This window comes from Leptonychotes weddellii, chromosome 16 (genome assembly GCF_054177405.1).
Source record: "Leptonychotes weddellii isolate Sample4059 chromosome 16, ASM5417740v2, whole genome shotgun sequence".
Classification (NCBI taxonomy): domain Eukaryota; kingdom Metazoa; phylum Chordata; class Mammalia; order Carnivora; family Phocidae; genus Leptonychotes; species Leptonychotes weddellii.
In genome coordinates this window covers 49,356,708-49,373,329 of record NC_138384.1, presented here as the reverse complement: position 1 = coordinate 49,373,329, position 16,622 = coordinate 49,356,708, and the positions used below count along the sequence as shown (strand labels likewise).

Genomic DNA, 16,622 nt, shown 5'->3' with positions numbered 1-16,622 from the left:
ATGAATTAAAATTGCATAAATTTAAACTCGGTCACACCAGCCACATTTCAAGTGTTCTTTACTTACATGTGGCTAGTGACTATATATCAGACAGCAAAAATACACATCGTTTACCTCATTGCAGGGCATTCCACTGGGCAGCAGTGTCTAGAAAGATCCCTCTGACTGTTCTATGGAAAGTGGGCTTTAGGAAGACCCGCAGAGAAACCAGTTGGGAGCTTGGTATTGCAGGCTAAAGCTGATGGAGGTTGGTGCTGTGATTGTCGAGTACGGTTTGAGGTGTTCTCTGTGAGGAGAACGGGCAGAACAGCCGTCTCTTGGTCTTCTATGTGAGTCGTCTCTTCAAAGACCATTTCCTAAAAGATCTAATCCATTGTGGGTCCAGTTATCCCTTTCCTGATGATTTCCTAATCTGCTTTCTGGCTCTTCTATTTCATCTGCTATCTGCCAGGACGAGACTGTTGTGTTCATCCTTGTCTCTTGTCAGTTTCTTTCCCACACAGAGAGTTGCCTTTGTAAAGCACAAACTTTTGACTACTACTACTCTCAAAAGAAAATCCAAACATTTAGCAAAACATTTAAATCCCTCCCAATCTGCATAAGATCTGTTCTGTTATTTTTGGTCCCTTTCTTATGTCTCTACTATAACGATGTGTCTCTGTGAGGAAAGAATAGAGGAACTTTTACATTTCTTTTAGATGGGGAGAAAAGACCTAAAACCAAAGATCTAACTCCAGAGCAAAGCCTGCCTATGGAAGAGTCATCCTTGGGGGCAGGAATGGAGGATCTGATGGTAGGTAACTTCTGCAGTGTCTATGTAGGAGAATCTTCTCCTGATGATCCATCAGATTTGTACCAGGTCAACCAAGAGAAACCTTTGAGTCCTGTAACAATGACTGAGCCCAAGACCCCCACTCAAGAAAGAAGCCATGACCGTGATGATTTTGAGAGGAGCTCATATCTTACTAAGCAATCGGAAGGGCCTCCAGGAAAGGATCCCCAGGAATGTGCTACTCCTGGAATTTGCACCAGTCCCCAGCCGGTGGATGACAAGCCTTTCCTCCAAGAGAACAGATGTGGATTTTGTGAAAGAACTTTTATTACCCAGACAGCGCGTGAGAGACATGAGCAGATCCATACTGGGAAGAAACCCTTTGAATGTAAACGATGTGGAGAAGCCTTCTACCTCATGCCACACCTCACCAGACATCAGAGGACTCACCGGAATGGTGAGACGTCCTCTGGATGCAACGAAGGTGGAAAGTCTTTCATCCAGCATGCAAATATCAGTGGCCGTGTAAGAATTCATAGGCAGGAAGACTACTATGAATGTTCCCAGTGTGGCAGAGCCTTTATCCAGGATGTGCATCTTTTCCAACATCTCAAAGCCCACGAGGCAGCAAAAGCCCTTCCCCCTGGGTTGCCCCGCATTAAGACGTATTTAATTCGGTATCAGCGGAAACATGACTATGTGGGAGAGAGAGCCTGTCAGTGTTGTGACTGTGGCAGAGCCTTCAGTCGGACTTCACATCTCATTCAGCACTACCGAATTCATGCTCAAGAGAGACCTTACCAGTGTCAGCTGTGTGGGAAGTGTTTCAGCCGACCCTCCCACCTCACCCGCCATTATCAACTCCATTCTCAAGAGAAACCTGACGAGTGCAATCATTACTAAAAACCTCCAGTCAGAGAACATTCTCAACATCTTTGGCTCCATCCTGGGGAGAGACCCTCTGAGTGCTCTGAATGCGAGAATACCGTCCTCCAGCTCTCACAACTTAATGACTTGAAAACTCATCATGATGTGATAAAAAAAATGGCGAATGGTTGCAAGGGTATAGAACAGCTTTTTGCAAAAGAAGATCCAGCACACGTATCAGTAGTCACACAGCTGAAAATCCTTACAAAGAATATTTTTGTTGCATAGGAAAGAAGTTAATAGATTATGCCTTTCTTTTGGTGGTATTCGTGGAATGGAAAACTTTCATTTTGACACCCTGACAAAAATTTTGTGACTGGCCGTTGGACTCCAGACAGGCAGTCTGTTCCCAAGGTTTTCTAGGAGTGTTTACGTACAGTATCTTCACCATGTGGGATGTGTCAACACAGAGCGTGGTAGAAAGATTTTCAAGGTGTGCTTATATTGATTCGTCCACAAGGCTGATGTACCTGGCAATGTGTTTACGTCACACCTCATAATTCACAAAACATTGTCATGTATATTATTTTATTTGATCTTTTAAGGAATGCTGCAGTGTACCTAGTGGGCATATTTATTCTATTTTTACAGGCAAGGCGAACTTGAAGCTCCCAAGTGGTTGGTTGATCTGACCTAGGTTGTAAGTGATGAAGTAGGAAATGAACCCAGGCTTTGTTTTATTTTGAGATTTCATGAGGTATTTATTTCATATCTTGATGTTTGACCCTGGTTTTCTTTACTCCTGCCACTTCCTCTCTGAAGAAAAGGTGCAGTGCTCTACTGCCTTCAGCCATCTTCCTCTGTAGTAGTCCCAGCACTGTTTCATGTGAAATCAGACAAGGACACCTACAGTATTAGAGGTTCAGAAAGTTTTCTTAGGGTGAAGTATGATAGCCACTTCCCTTGAGATTTAGGATTAGAGGATGACTTTCTGAGACTAATTCAGGGAAGTGTATTTTTGCTAAACACTTTCTTGTAAGTGTTCTTGTAGGTCATAAAACAGTTACTAATCAAGGAGAATCTTTTTTGTAGTTTCCTGTGGTTGTCTGAGGGATTAGGGTTTCTTGTTTCCCTTTTCCTTCCTTTAAAAAAAATCCTGTTTGAGAACTTTCTTGGGCTGTGGCATCATTAGCACAGCGAACTTCACCTAAAATCCTAATTCTACGCAGAACACACTTCACTCTTCAAAGGTATGAGCCCAGAGTTGCACAAAAATCTCTTGAATGCCATATTGCTATAATGTTAAAAGCTTTCCATCACTGCCTTGACTGGTGGTCAGATACAGAGACACATGGTAACCAGTTGGACCTGGAATTCCAGAACCTGATCCCTTGCCTGGTAGGGTGACTTGTTGCTGTTGTTATTCATTGCCCTGCTTTTTCTCATCAGCCCTTTTTAAGGTTGATCTATGATGCGTGGCCCAGAGTCATGAAATTAAAAGCAAACATTACCCGTCAGAACCTGATGAGCCAAACGAATGTTAGCCGCGCAACCTCTCTTCATTTCCAAAGTTCTTGATGAAATAGCCCTCACTGGCAGGCCCTATTTTCTCATGACAGTCTACTCTTGAACCCACTGTAAACTGGTTTCTGATCCTGCCACCACTCCCACAAAGGAACAGGATGTCAGTGCGTCTTAATTGATGGTGATATTGATTAGTCTTGATGCCTTGATTTAAAGTGCTGTCCACTGGGTTGTTCTTTAAAGTTACTATTTATTTCTCTTTGTAATTAATAAGTATCCTACTGGAGAAATTTTGAGACTGTGCAAGTACAGATCTTCCTTGACTTACGATGAGGTTTTGTCCTGATAAACCTATCGTAAATTGAAAATACTGTAAGCTGAAAGTGCATTTAATATGCCTCACCTACTGAACATCATAGCTTGGCATATTCTACCTTAAAAGTGCTCAGAATACTTACACTTGCCTATAGTTGGGCAAAATTATCTAATACAAAGCCTGTTTTATCATTGTGTTGAATATCTCATGTAATTTATCGAATACTATGCTGAAAGTGAAAAACAGAATGACCGTATGGGTACATAAGGGTTCTAAGTGTATTGGTTGTTTATCTTGTGATTACAAGGCTGACAAGGAGCTGGGGCTTGCTACCACTCGCTGCCACTGTCCAGTATCATGAGAGAGTCTTGTACCATATATCATTAGGTGCGGAAAAGATAAAAATTCAAAATTTGAAGTACAGTTTCTACTGAATGCATTTGCTTTTGTAAAGTCATTGTAAAGTCAAAATATCATAAGTTGGAACCATCATAAGTCGGGAACCGCCTGTATCCAGTTTCTCCTCAAACTTTTACCCACTAAATTTTAGCATCTTGCAAATAGATCTTGCCTACAGCCATTGTGACTCTGTGGTATTATAAGGCGAATTTCTATTTCCCTCATTCTTTCTACATTTAGTAATTAGATTTCTCCTGTGAGGAAGTTACCCACCCTATTTATTTATTCAGTAATTTATTTATATCAGTATGAATTCATGGATATTTATTTTATTCTATGGGCTGTAATTAAATACTATTTATTTTGTTCACATTCTTCCAGTGTTGGCTATTGGGAACCCTTTCAGGTTGGCTCCTGGGCCTTCTTAACAAGCTGCCAACCTTTTCTGAACACTTTTAACTTGCTACACCCTCCTTAATTTCTCTTCCTTCCCCTCCAGGAATTCCCTGTATGACTTTTTGATGGATTCTACCTCCCATCTTGTGAAATCAGCTTCTTTCCCCAGGGCCATCAGTTTAGTCAGGTCCCTGTCAATCTCAGTCATTTCATTTCTCCCCTCGCCATTTTTGCTAAATCTACATTGTGATTCACTTAATACATTTTTTCAATTGTCTTCTCTCTGTTTTTTAAATTTTAATACATCTACTTTATTTTTTAAAAGATTTTATTTATTTATTTATTTGAGAGAGAGCACGTGCCAGGGGAGAGGCAAAGGGAAAGGAAGAAGCAGGCTCTCTGCCAAGCAAGAAGCCTGACGTGGGGCTCGATCCCAGGACTCTGGGATCATGACCTGAGCCGAAGGCAGACACTTAACTGACTGAGCCACCCAGGCGCCCCTTAATACATCTACTTTAGAAGGAAAATTTTAAATCACCTCAAACAAAGGGTTTTACCCGGGCCATAATCAGATTTCCCTGATAGCTGCTAAGATGTCTTTTTACAGTTAGCTCATTTGAATCCAGATTCAAACATGGTCTACAAATTGCATTTGGTTGTCTGATCTCTTGAGTCTTAATCTAAAGCAGTCTCCTCTTACTTTTTTTAATGCCTTGTGTGACCCCAAGGATGATGTAGAGATACACCTCCTTCCTCTTCCCACCCAATTCCTAATATATCTAACAGTTTTAGTACTCTTATATTCTGGCTTAATTTTTAATTTGAAGGCACTTATTTTTAAAACTGTTTATATTGTGGTAAAAAGCGCCACATAACATAATATTTGCCATCTCAAACATTTTTAAGTGTGCAGTTCAGTAGTATTAATTATAGTCATATTATTGTTCAACAGATCCCCAGGACTTTATCATCCTGCAAAACCAAAACTCTATACCCATTAAGAAGTAACTCCATATTTCTCCCTTTTCCCAGCCCTGGTGACCATCATTCTAGCACCTTTTTTCTGTAAAAGCTTTGTGTGATTATGCAAATAATACTGGAAGAAACTGTGCCATTGTCCTGTGTGATATTCCCCATTCTAAATCTGTCTGCTTCCTGTAGTGTCTTAAGCTTGTTCCTCTCTCTGTATTTTCTGTAAATAGAAGTTAGTATATCAGAGACTTAGATTCATCTTCAGCTTCTTTGGCAAAGATACCTTTTAGGTAGTTTTGTGTGCTTTACCAGCATGATATGGTGTTGGCTTTTCCCAGGAGTCCAGCCTTTTAAAATCACTCTCCAAGCCACTGCCCCAGTCACAGATGATGAGGTTTCCAAGCGTTCACCATCTTTGGATTATACATAGGCCAGCTGCTTTAGTTCCTTCTTCATTACCTCTTCTAGATTTCTCTACATTCCTCCATCACTCCAGTTTGGTCTTCAGACACTTGAATTAAGAGATGGTGGAGACTTCTTTTTTTTTTTTTATTTTAAAGATTTTATTTATTGGACAGAGAGAGATAGTGAGAGCAGGAACACAAGCAGGGCTCCGGAGTGGGAGAGGGAGAAGCACGCTTCCCACTGAGCAGGGAGCCCGATGTGGGACTCGATCCCAGGACCCTGGGACCATGACCTGAGCCGAAGGCAGTCGCTTAACGACTGGGCCACCCAAGCGCCCTGGTGGACGAGACTTCTTGAGGGTCTGGGTGTGGGCCATTTGTTGAGAATTCTGGGCCAGGGCTTCAGACTTCTTGAGGAGCCTTAACTAGAGAAAGTCAAGGAGCACGACTTGACTAATTTTGTTCTGATGCTTCTTTCATGCCAAAACTGGAATCGGTGACAGCATGGGATAGTTGACTTTGCCTGTCACCCCTGAACTATTTGGAACATATGGAAGACATACCAGCCACTGCCTCCATATTTTACAAACTTGACCTGACCGAGATGCTACATACCTCAGCCTGTTATTTTGGTTTTCAGCTTGCTATCCTAGTGGGCTCCCAAGGATAATGCTTTTGCTGCTTCCCTCCTTTTCCCACCCAATTCCTAACAACAGCTCTTTTATTCAGGTTAATTTTTTTTAAATTTAGAAATACTCGTGTTTTAAGCATTTTTTTGTGATTATGCTGGTAATATATATTCTTTAAAGATTAGAAAATAACATGTTTTTCTTTGAATATTTGTATTACCCTCTCCCAGATACACTTGCTGCTAAAAAGGATATAAAATTGTCCAGATATTTTTCCTTTGCATAGATCTATATAGATTTTTATATAAAAATATTTTTATGAAATAGAATCGTACCATTGGCACTGTTTTGAAGGGTGTAATTTTTATTCTAATATATCATGAATATCTTTCCATATCCATATTTATGCCCCTAACTTTTGTTTTTCAGGACTGCCTAGTACTTGGTTACATAGATGTGTCCTGATTTATTTTCTAGCATTAGCCTTCTAAGGTTGTATAATTTAATTTATCTTTTATTTGTACGTTACTGCTGTCATTACACTTCCCTGTTACCTGTTAGGCCTTAGTATTTCCCTTATCAGTTTGCTCTAATGTCTTTGCATATAGTCATGTTTCCTAAGAGGAAATTCCCAGCAGCAGGATTTCTCGGCCAAGAGGTATGTGTATCTCAAAGGTTTTAGAAACCTTCCTGGCCTCATCCCACCAAAGTCTAAAAGCTGTGATTTTTTTTCTCTAGGGAACAACTAAACTACTCAACTCTCTCTCACTTTTCTCCTTGAAGAATTTGCTCTATGAACCCATCTAATAACAGGACTGAAGTCAGAAAGAATCACAGGCAAAGTTTGTTAGAACCCTAATTTTAACATAGTTTTATTAGGTTTACTTTTTCACTAAACAAATAATAGTAAGCATATTAAGGAAAATTTTGGAAAGCAAAGAAGGCTAATAAATTTCCTAATAGGCCCAGAATCTCAACAAGTACAAGCCCAGGAATGTAGTTTTGTTTACAGGTAGAAGAGCTCTTGGCAGAGAAGGGAAAGTGTGGGCTTCGGAGCCAGGCTGACCTGAGGTCAAATCTTAGTCCATTCTTGGAGCCTGACTTTGTTTCCTCAGGAAATGGGGTAACAGTGCTTCCCCTAGAACTGTCGAAAGGCTTGGAGCTCATCTGCATAAAAGAGCCTAACAGTGCCTAGTACATAGTATGCACTCAGTTACCTGTAGCTGCTATTATGGAATATTTTGTTTTCATGTATTTTTCATTTACTTTTTAAGACTTTCTTAGTGACAGCAAACTACAGAATTATAAACCAGATTTTATCATACTTTAGTATTCTCTATACAAGCAAGTTTTTCAGTGTGTTAGGGTTTCTCATATACATTTTGCAGATTTGAAGTTCTTTTTCTCATTTTGTAATCACATTTTTAAATGACTAATTATACAAAGGTTTGATTAACAGAGCATAAAGCATTGTATTTATAGTTTTCTTAGGATAGATTTCCAAAAAGGGATATTATTAGGTGAGATGTGGTATAAACCATTTCTGTGGCTCTTGAAAGATCCTGATGAATTTCTTTCTGGAGGGGCCATGCCATTTCTAGCAAAGGGAGGTCCAGGGGTATGAAACAGGTGACAAACCATCTTCTCTCCTGAGTCAATAACAAGTGTTGCATATCACTTATGCTCTCTGGGTCCACTGCACTGGAAAAATCTTTCACAACACAGCATTCCGGGTAGGAAAAACAAACTGAGCAAGGTTAGTAGATACAAAGAAATGTCTTTGCCATGCCTGGTATAAATAAGCATTTGAACAACTTTACCAGCAATGGGTGGGTAGCTCATTTAAAACAAACCAACAAAAACGTTTGCCTATTTGATAAGCCAAAAAAGTGATTCTTTCCTTACTAATGAATTTTTCTGTTTATGCTTTTAAATTTCTTTGTGAATAATTTAGGCCCTTTGCCTATTTAGGTAGTGTGTCTCCATGCCTTTTCTGATTTGCCCGAACTCACTTTCCTTTCTTTAAAAAAAAATTTTTTTTTAAAGATTTTATTTATTTATTTGAGAGAGAGAGAATGAGAGACAGAGAGCATGAGAGGGAGGAGGGTCAGAGGGAGAAGCAGACTCCCTGCTGAGCAGGGAGCCCGATGTGGGACTTGATCCCGGGACTCCAGGATCATGACCTGAGCCGAAGGCAGTCGCTTAACCAACTGAGCCACCCAGGCGCCCCCCAAAAAATTTTTTTAATTTAAATTCAATTCAGTTAACATACAGTATATTATAAGTTTCAGGGGTAGAACTTAGTGATTCATCAGTTGCATATAACACCAGTGCTCATTCCATCAAGTGCCCTCCTTAATGCCCATTGCCCAGTTACCCCGTCCCCCCACCCACCTCCCCTCCTGCAACCCTCAGTTTGTTTCCTGTAGTTAAGTGTCTCTTATGGATTGCCTCCCTCTCTCTGTAATTTACCTTCCCTTCCCCTATGTTCATCTTTTTGTTTCTTAAATTCCACATATGAGTGAAATCATAGGGTATTTGTCTTTCTCTGACTGACTTATTTCACTTAGCATAATACCCTCCAGTTCTATGTTGCAAATGGCAAGATTTCATTCTTTTTGATGGCTGAGTAAGATTCCATTGTGTGTGTGTATATATATATATATATATATATATATATATATATATATATATATCACATCTTCTTTATCCATTATCTGTTGATGGACATCTGGGCTCTTTCCATAGTTTTTAATGTATGCATTTCTGAAGGATTGTTTTTCATTTTAAAGTAAACAACTCCTATTTTATAGAAAGGTAGAGCTCTCTTCCCTTTGCCCCCACAATGCCCCATACACCATGAACACCATTTTCTTATAATTTAAAAATAATTACTAGATTCATGAAAGTGGTTGCCTCTGGGGAGTAGTGGGGAAAGGTCTAGTTTTCACAGTACCTCTGCCTTTTCACTTTTCTACCCATGTGACTATGTTACCTATTATAAGGTGTTTATAGTTTTCATAGAGCTGTGATCATTCTGTACGTGCAATAGTGTAGATCTTATTTTTCCACCCAGTCTTACACCCTACACCCTCCTGTCTCACCTCCTTGTCTGTTAGCACCTTGTTAACAGCTGCGCCAGAGTTTTCCATGTCTGGCTCTCCTCTGTTGTTTGAATGTTTGACTTAGTTCTGCTTTTTCATAGTTTCATAGTGAACATGTTGGTGCTTAAATGTTTTTCCAAATTTAGGATTCTTTCCCTCGGGTAGGTTTTGCCAAATGGGAATCACTGGGTCAGGATGGGTATGATCGTTTTAAGGTTCTTGATACATACATCCAAGCTCCTTTGAAAACATTACACCAGTTTGCACTGCTGCCTATAATGTGATGGCATGTGTTCCACATGTCCTTGTTGGCATTATGTATTAACAGCATTTTTCTCCTTTGCTAATTTAATAGGGGAAAGGGCATCTAATTTTAATTGAATTTATTTAGTTCTTAAGGAGGTTGAACATTTCCCTCTAAATTTGTTAAGCAATTATATTTTTCCTCTCTTTGCATGATCTTTGTGGCTTTAATACCTTTCTATCAATTTAAGTAATCTCTTTATATAATAAATATATTAATTATTTCTCTTCATTTTGGCCATGTTTTGCCCAAATTGTTTGGCATTTTTTTGAATTATTTTTTGACAAGGTTTCCATTTTTATATAGTTCAATCCTTCCATGTTCCAAGCCTATAAAATCTAAACTTCTCTAAACAGAGTGTTTTCATTATTTTATTTTTATATCTATTTTAACTACTCTTTAATTAACTTTGATGTATGGTGTGAAGTAATCAAAATTACCCATTCTTAATTGCTCCAACATCAATTATTAGTAAACCATTCAGTCATGTTATTTGTATAGTGTAGGATCTATTATCTGGACCATCTACTTTGTTTCATTGACTTGTCCTATTTTATCTTAGATCTATAGTCTTCTTAATTTTTGGAGCCTTATATTTGAGTTTTCTATCATTGTACCTTTAAAAAGTATATTTATATGTGTGCATATTTATATGAAAAATATATAATTGCTATTCTTCTGGATGAAAATTTATGTTTATTAAAGTCTTTTGATTATAGTGACATGAACTTATAAATAAATTAGAGAAAAAAAAGCATTGTTACATTTAATCTTAGCATCCAGGAACATATTGTCCTTTCAATCAAAGTTTATAGTTTACTTCTCATCAGGTCACAAGTTTTCCTTAGTCATTCCTACATACTGTTGCAGTTCTGGGTTTCCTTGTGTAGGGTTTTTCTTTTTTCTGTTAAGAGTTCTCATAAAAAAAGCCAGCATTCCAGGAATGGGGTTACTTCAGTGTTGCCCCACTGCATGCATTCAAGCCAACCAAACCCCTGACTTCCAGAAGCAGCTGGGGGCCACAGATGCTCCTGAAATATTGATGTAAGCTGGGGACCCTTTCTCCAGGAAATCAGAGAAGCCTAGCAGTGTGCGTGGGTATGTGCATGTGTGTGTATCCACACACAGACTTATGAATACGACCTCAGTGGGTCAGCCATGCCCCCACCTTAGCTTCAAATCTCTCCTCCCACTGACAACTTCCAGTTGGGAAGCTCTGGGTTCAGTGCTGGTGCCCAGGCCATCAGGTCTCCTACAGGTGGGATCTTGAAGGAGGAAAGAAGTACAGGACCCACTGCCGTGGCACCTGGCCCACTTCAGCCTCTCAGGTAAAATGTTAGGCTTGGAATAAAGAGAAGGGATCTGAGCTGCAAAGAATCTCCACTATGATGTGTATCTGAGGGAGCCAGGTGGGCAGGATCGGGAAAGTCATGAAGAGGAAAGGAGATAATCCTCAACAAAGGACCTCCTGTTACAAGATCTTTGATATTTCAAGAGATGCTGGAATGCTCAATTTTTATGTGATGTTTCCCAATATTTTAATGGAGGCAACTAATTAAAAAAAAATCCACTCAGGACCATAAAACATTTGTGGGCTATGTCTGGTCCATAGATCCTGTTTTGAGGCATCTGAATCACTATGGGCCAGATCCTCTGCTGGCTTCTAATCCTTATGCCTTGACGAGGTAGGGATTTAGAGTGAATAGATTGACAGCCCACAGAGATCAGGTCTTAATCCCTGGAACTTTTAAATGTTACCTTATTTGGAAAAGGGGGCTTTTCAGATACGATCGAGGAGTTTGAGATGAAGAGATTATCTGGGTGGGCCCTAAATGCCACTAACATATCCTTATAAGGAAGCAGAAGATCTCTCTCTCTCTCTCTCACACACACACACACAATTTTAAGACTAGAATGATTCAGCCACAAAACAAGAACACCAGCAGCTGAAGAGGCAAGGAAGGATTGTTCCATGGAGCCTCCAGATTAAGGCCTTGCTGACATCTTGATTTTGACCCAGTGATACTGATTTCAGGTTTCTGACCTCCAGAACTGTGAAAGATGAAATTTCTGTTTTAAGCCACTAGGTTTGTGGCAATTTGTTAAAGCAGTCACAGGAAACGAATACATCTAGGAACATCTTAGAAATTCTGAGGCTCCATCCCAGACCTACTGAACCAGAGATTCTGGAAGTGGAGCCCAGCACCCTGTTTTAACAAGCCCTACAGGGGATTCTGTTGAAAGCTAAAGTTCCAAAAAACACTGGGTTGAAAAAGAGGTACCAGGCATTTTGTGCAAATGTGTTGATGGGGCCTGTGGCAGAACTGGAGATGAGCTTGATCTAAAGGCATTCATGCATTTGCTTGAAGTGCTTGACCCCCATAGGCATATGAGCTTTTCAACCTTATCCTGAACCAGTATTTCTCAAACTTCAGTGTACAATAAAGAGAAAGGTAATAAGCAAAACAAGGTGGTATGTGCTACAAAGAAAAAGATGGTAAATAGGCAGAGGGAGTGCCGGTTGAGAGGGCTAATTTTAGACTGGGTGGTCCAAGAAAAGCTTTCTGAAGAGGTGGCCCTATGAGAAGTCAGCCAAGGAACAACTGGGGAGGACAGGGTTCTGGGCAGAGGGAACAGCATGTGCAAAGGTCCTGAGGTCAGAAAATAGCTTAATGTTGGGAGGTAGTGGTGGGAGAGCAGTGTTGTCACAACCCGCTGGAGGAACTAAATGTGTACTGTGTGACTGTGCTTGGAGAGGAATCCTGAAAGCTTGTGCCTGGTTTCCTCCAGACTTCACCCCATGCGCCTCTTAGCTGGTTCTGCTTTGTATCCTTTTGCTATGATAACTCTTAGCCATGAGTAGGACTATATGCTGAATCCTTTGACCTCTTACTGAGTCACCACAATGGGGTGGTTTTGGGGACCCCTGAGGCATATCCCCATGACTAATGTATAATGTGATGTTTCAGACCTCTTGGGGTGAATGAAATCTGAAGGTTTCACGTGCATAGTATGTTTTATTAAGAACTGCCGGAAGTTAGTTGCCACAAAGGTCTTCCTCACCCTCTCTGTATGCATAGGATTCTCCCTTGTATGGATCCTCTGATGTACTTTAAGGGATGAATCACAACTACTAAAGGCTTTTAGACATTCCTTACACTCACAGGTTGTCTTGATGCTGTGGGTCCACTGGTGCTTGGTCAGGGAGGAGCAATACCTGAAGGTGTCTCCGCACTCCTTACACATATAGGGACTCTCCCCGTTGGGAGTTCTCTGATGGAGGCTGAGGGAGGAGCTATAGCTGAAAGTCTTCTCACAGTCGCTGCATTTGTAGGGCTTCTCTCCTGTGTGGGTTTTCCGGTGCTTGATGAGGGAGGACCTGTACCGAAAGGGTTTCCTACAGTCGGGGCATTTATAGGGGTTCTCACCTGTATGAGTTCTCTGGTGATTAAGGGATGAGGCCCAGCTAAAGACCTTTCCACATTCATTGCATCCATAAGGTTTCTCCCCATTGTGGATCCTCCGGTGTTGGCTGAAGAATAACTGATCACTAAAGGCCTTCCCACACTCATTACATTGATAGGGTTTCTCGCCAGTGTGAATCCTCTGATGGGAGATGAGGGCTGAGCGTTTGCTGAAGCCTTTCCTACATTCATTACAGAGAAATGGTTTCTTGCCACTATGGATAATCTGGTGCTCCCTGAGGGAGGAGCTCCGCCTGAAAGCTTTGTCACAGTCCTCACACTTGTATGGTTTCTCTCCAGAATGAATACTTTGATGCTGAATAAGGTTTGCCCTCTGGCTAAAAGCCTTCGCACACTCACTGCATTCATAGGGTCTCTCCCCTGTGTGGATCCGCCAGTGTTGAGTAAGGAAGGACTTGGAGCTGAAGGCTCTCCCACAGTCAGGACATCTGTACCCTTTCTTCTCTGTGAAGCTGCTCAGAGATTTCACCAGGATTGGCATCTCGGGGAGGCTGTCCTCTTTGCAGGCCTTTATGAAGTTCATGTCCCAAAGTCCTTTCTTCTAGGGTGACTTTTCAGAGATGTTATGCTTTGAAGGTGTCCTGTTGTTAGGCCCAGTGCCCCAGTCTGAAATAAAGTTTTCAAAACTGCAAATTCCTGTAAGATGTGAGACAGAACACTGAAAATAAGATGGCTGCTCCATTACCCATTGTGACTATTAGTCTTGTCAGCCTGACCATGCTCTAGTCCCCAGGGATTTCAATCAACTACGAATCTTAAGTGTTGGTTAGCATTTACAGTCATTATCCATGATCATGTAGGTGGACCTCATCCAATCAGTTGAAGGCCTAAAGAGCAAAAACTGAGGTTTCATAGAGAGGAAATTTTGCCTTAAGACTGCAGCATCAGCTCCTGCCTATTTCCAGCCTGCTGGGCAGCCCCACACATTTTGGACGTACCAGCCCCACAAATGCATGAGTCATTTCTTAAAGTAAATCCCTCAATATATACAATTTTTTGGTCCTGTTTCTCTGGAGAATTCTGACTGATGCACCAGCTCTCTAGTGAGGCTGGACATCTGGGTCCAGTCTGGGTAAAGGAGGAAGCATGCACAGATTATAAAATCGGGGAAAGTAGGGTTGACCCACAGAGGAAGGAAATATGTCAAGGATGAACCCAGCTCATCTGGGAAGATGAGAACTTGGAAAGGGCAGACCAGGATACTGGGGCCTCAGAAAACCACGTGGGCTGAAGTGAGCCCTCACTACCTCACAGCCTGGTCTCAGGAGTTGGATCACATGCACATTCAATTTTAGGCCGCTGCTATTCTTCAGTGAGTCATGGAACTAACTCAGCAGATTCCCAACTTCGACACTACTGACATTTTGGGCCAGATAATGCTCTCTTGTGGGGACTGTCCTGGGTATTGCAGGATGTTGAGCAGCATCCCTGGCCACTTCCACTCTGCACCAACAGCACCCTCTCAGCTGTGACAACCAAAAAAAATTTCTTCAGACATTGCTACATGTCAACTTAGGGCAAAACCACTCCAGGTTGAGACCACTGCTTCAGTGGGTTGTGGTAAGAAGTTTTAAAAAATGAAACTGAATGGAGTAACAGAGTGCACTGTGTATAATAAGGACAAGTATCATTTTTTTATAAAATTTTTGTTTCAATTATATCAGATGGACACAAAGCATGTGCAGTGGGCTGGGAGGTAAAATGTGACTTCTACCAGGATTTTGGTAGAAACAAGTTGAGGAACACAGACATAGGGGCAGTCAATTCTATCACAGGGATTGAGCGAGGCCGAGCCAGAGAAAGAGGCAGAGAGGGGCAGAGGCCATAAAAGAAATAGGGCTCTAAACTGAACTGAGATGTCCTACGGTACGTTCTCTGTGGGCACCCTTCAATGGGACCCCCACAACTGGGCCCTTGTTGACCCTCATCTGGGTTCTCCTCTTCTCCTCCCCCACGTACCCCAGCCATACACTGGCATATAATGAGGGTTCAGCAGGTGTCAGCTACCAATAATGGGTAACCCAAGTGTTCAATCCCCTGGCCTCCAATTGGCTTAATAAAGAGAACAGATGTGGTCTGATGGCACTAGGGCCTGCAACTTCCGTTAGAACTTCTGGGAAAGAAAGGCTTCCACCCTGCTGGGACCACTGAGTGTCACTGAAGCCTGCTGCTGCCAGAAGTGGAAGGGGCCAGCCCGGGAGGGAAGCCAAGAGAGGAGAAAACAGAACTGAGAAACAGAGAGTGGGAGCCTATAGAGGACCAAAGAGACTAAGGCCGGGAGGTAACACTTGAGCTCCTGGATCCAGCCATGCCTGAAGCCTGAGTCACCCTTAACTTTTCCATTATGTTCATCCAGATAGATGGACACTTCAGGGGAAGGAGGGTGGGAGGACCCTCAGAGGCACTGAGTGGCTGAACCCCATCCCAACACAGTGCTGACACTCCTGATGCCCCTTGGCTTCTATGCAGTGAGGTGGGGTCTGAGTTCACTGATAAGTCACTTACCCAGTGAGACCAGGTTCCTGTAGTTCTCCAGCATGACGTCCCAATATAGGGCCTTCTGGCCAGGACTCAGCTGCCCCCACTCCTCCTGGGAGAAGTCTACCACCACATCCTGGAATGCCATCAGCTCCTGGAATGACAAGGCCATGGCATGACAGCCCTTCACATGGCCATAGGGAAAAGGGGCCTGGGGTTGGGAGGGGAGTCAAAAAAGAAAAGAGTGGGTCAGGCTGGGTTCAGGACTCACCACAGCATGGCTGAAGCAGCATGTGGTGGTCCAAGAGCTAGAAGAGCCCACAGACTCATGGAGTCTGGCATCCCTGTGAGGTTCTACAGGAAACTGCAATGCATTCAGCGTGACAAAGATTTACTGAGGTCGACTTATGCCAGGCACCTTTCCAGGCACTAGGGATACAGACCAAAACCCTGCCCTGGTGAATCCCACATTCTAGTCAGGCTTAGACAATAAACCAGCAAAATAGAGCATGTTAGATGGTGCTAAGTGCTACAGAGAAAAACAAGCAGGCAGGGACGACAGTGATGGGAGATTACATGCCAGCTAGAGTGGTCAGAAGAGACGTTACAGGAAAGTGACTCTGGACAAAGACCTGAGGGAGGTGAAGAGGTGTGTGCCACGTGGCTATTGGAAGATGCCAATATTTACTGGCACTGCCGATATTTTAAAACGTGGATATTTGTACAAAAATCCAAATGATCAGTCTTGAAAAACAGGAAGCTTTTACATTGCAAAGCCTGGATTCCTGCAGTGACAACATGCTGGAGCCAGGTCACAGTGGCCCCTTTAGATGGGCTGTGTTTCCCACTATGACACAGTAGGACCCCCAACCTCCCCACCTCTGGGATCTCAAACTCAAGAGCCTATGGGGGCTAGCCAGGTAATGGGAATGAATGAAGTGGACTGCCTGAATGCTTCTACCTTTCTTGAAA

General features: G+C 42.0%; 1 protein-coding gene across 1 annotated transcript in view; it reads left to right on the top strand.

Annotated features, from left to right (window-relative positions):
• ZIM2 (zinc finger imprinted 2) overlaps positions 1-8,946 on the top strand; it is a 44,240-nt gene extending 35,294 nt beyond the window's left edge. The window contains exon 11 of the mRNA XM_081807860.1: positions 822-8,946. Coding sequence (XP_081663986.1) covers positions 822-1,675 — 854 coding nt within the window. The 3' untranslated portion in view covers positions 1,676-8,946. The remainder of the gene's footprint in view (positions 1-821) is intronic.
• The last annotated feature ends 7,676 nt before the right edge of the window (positions 8,947-16,622 follow it).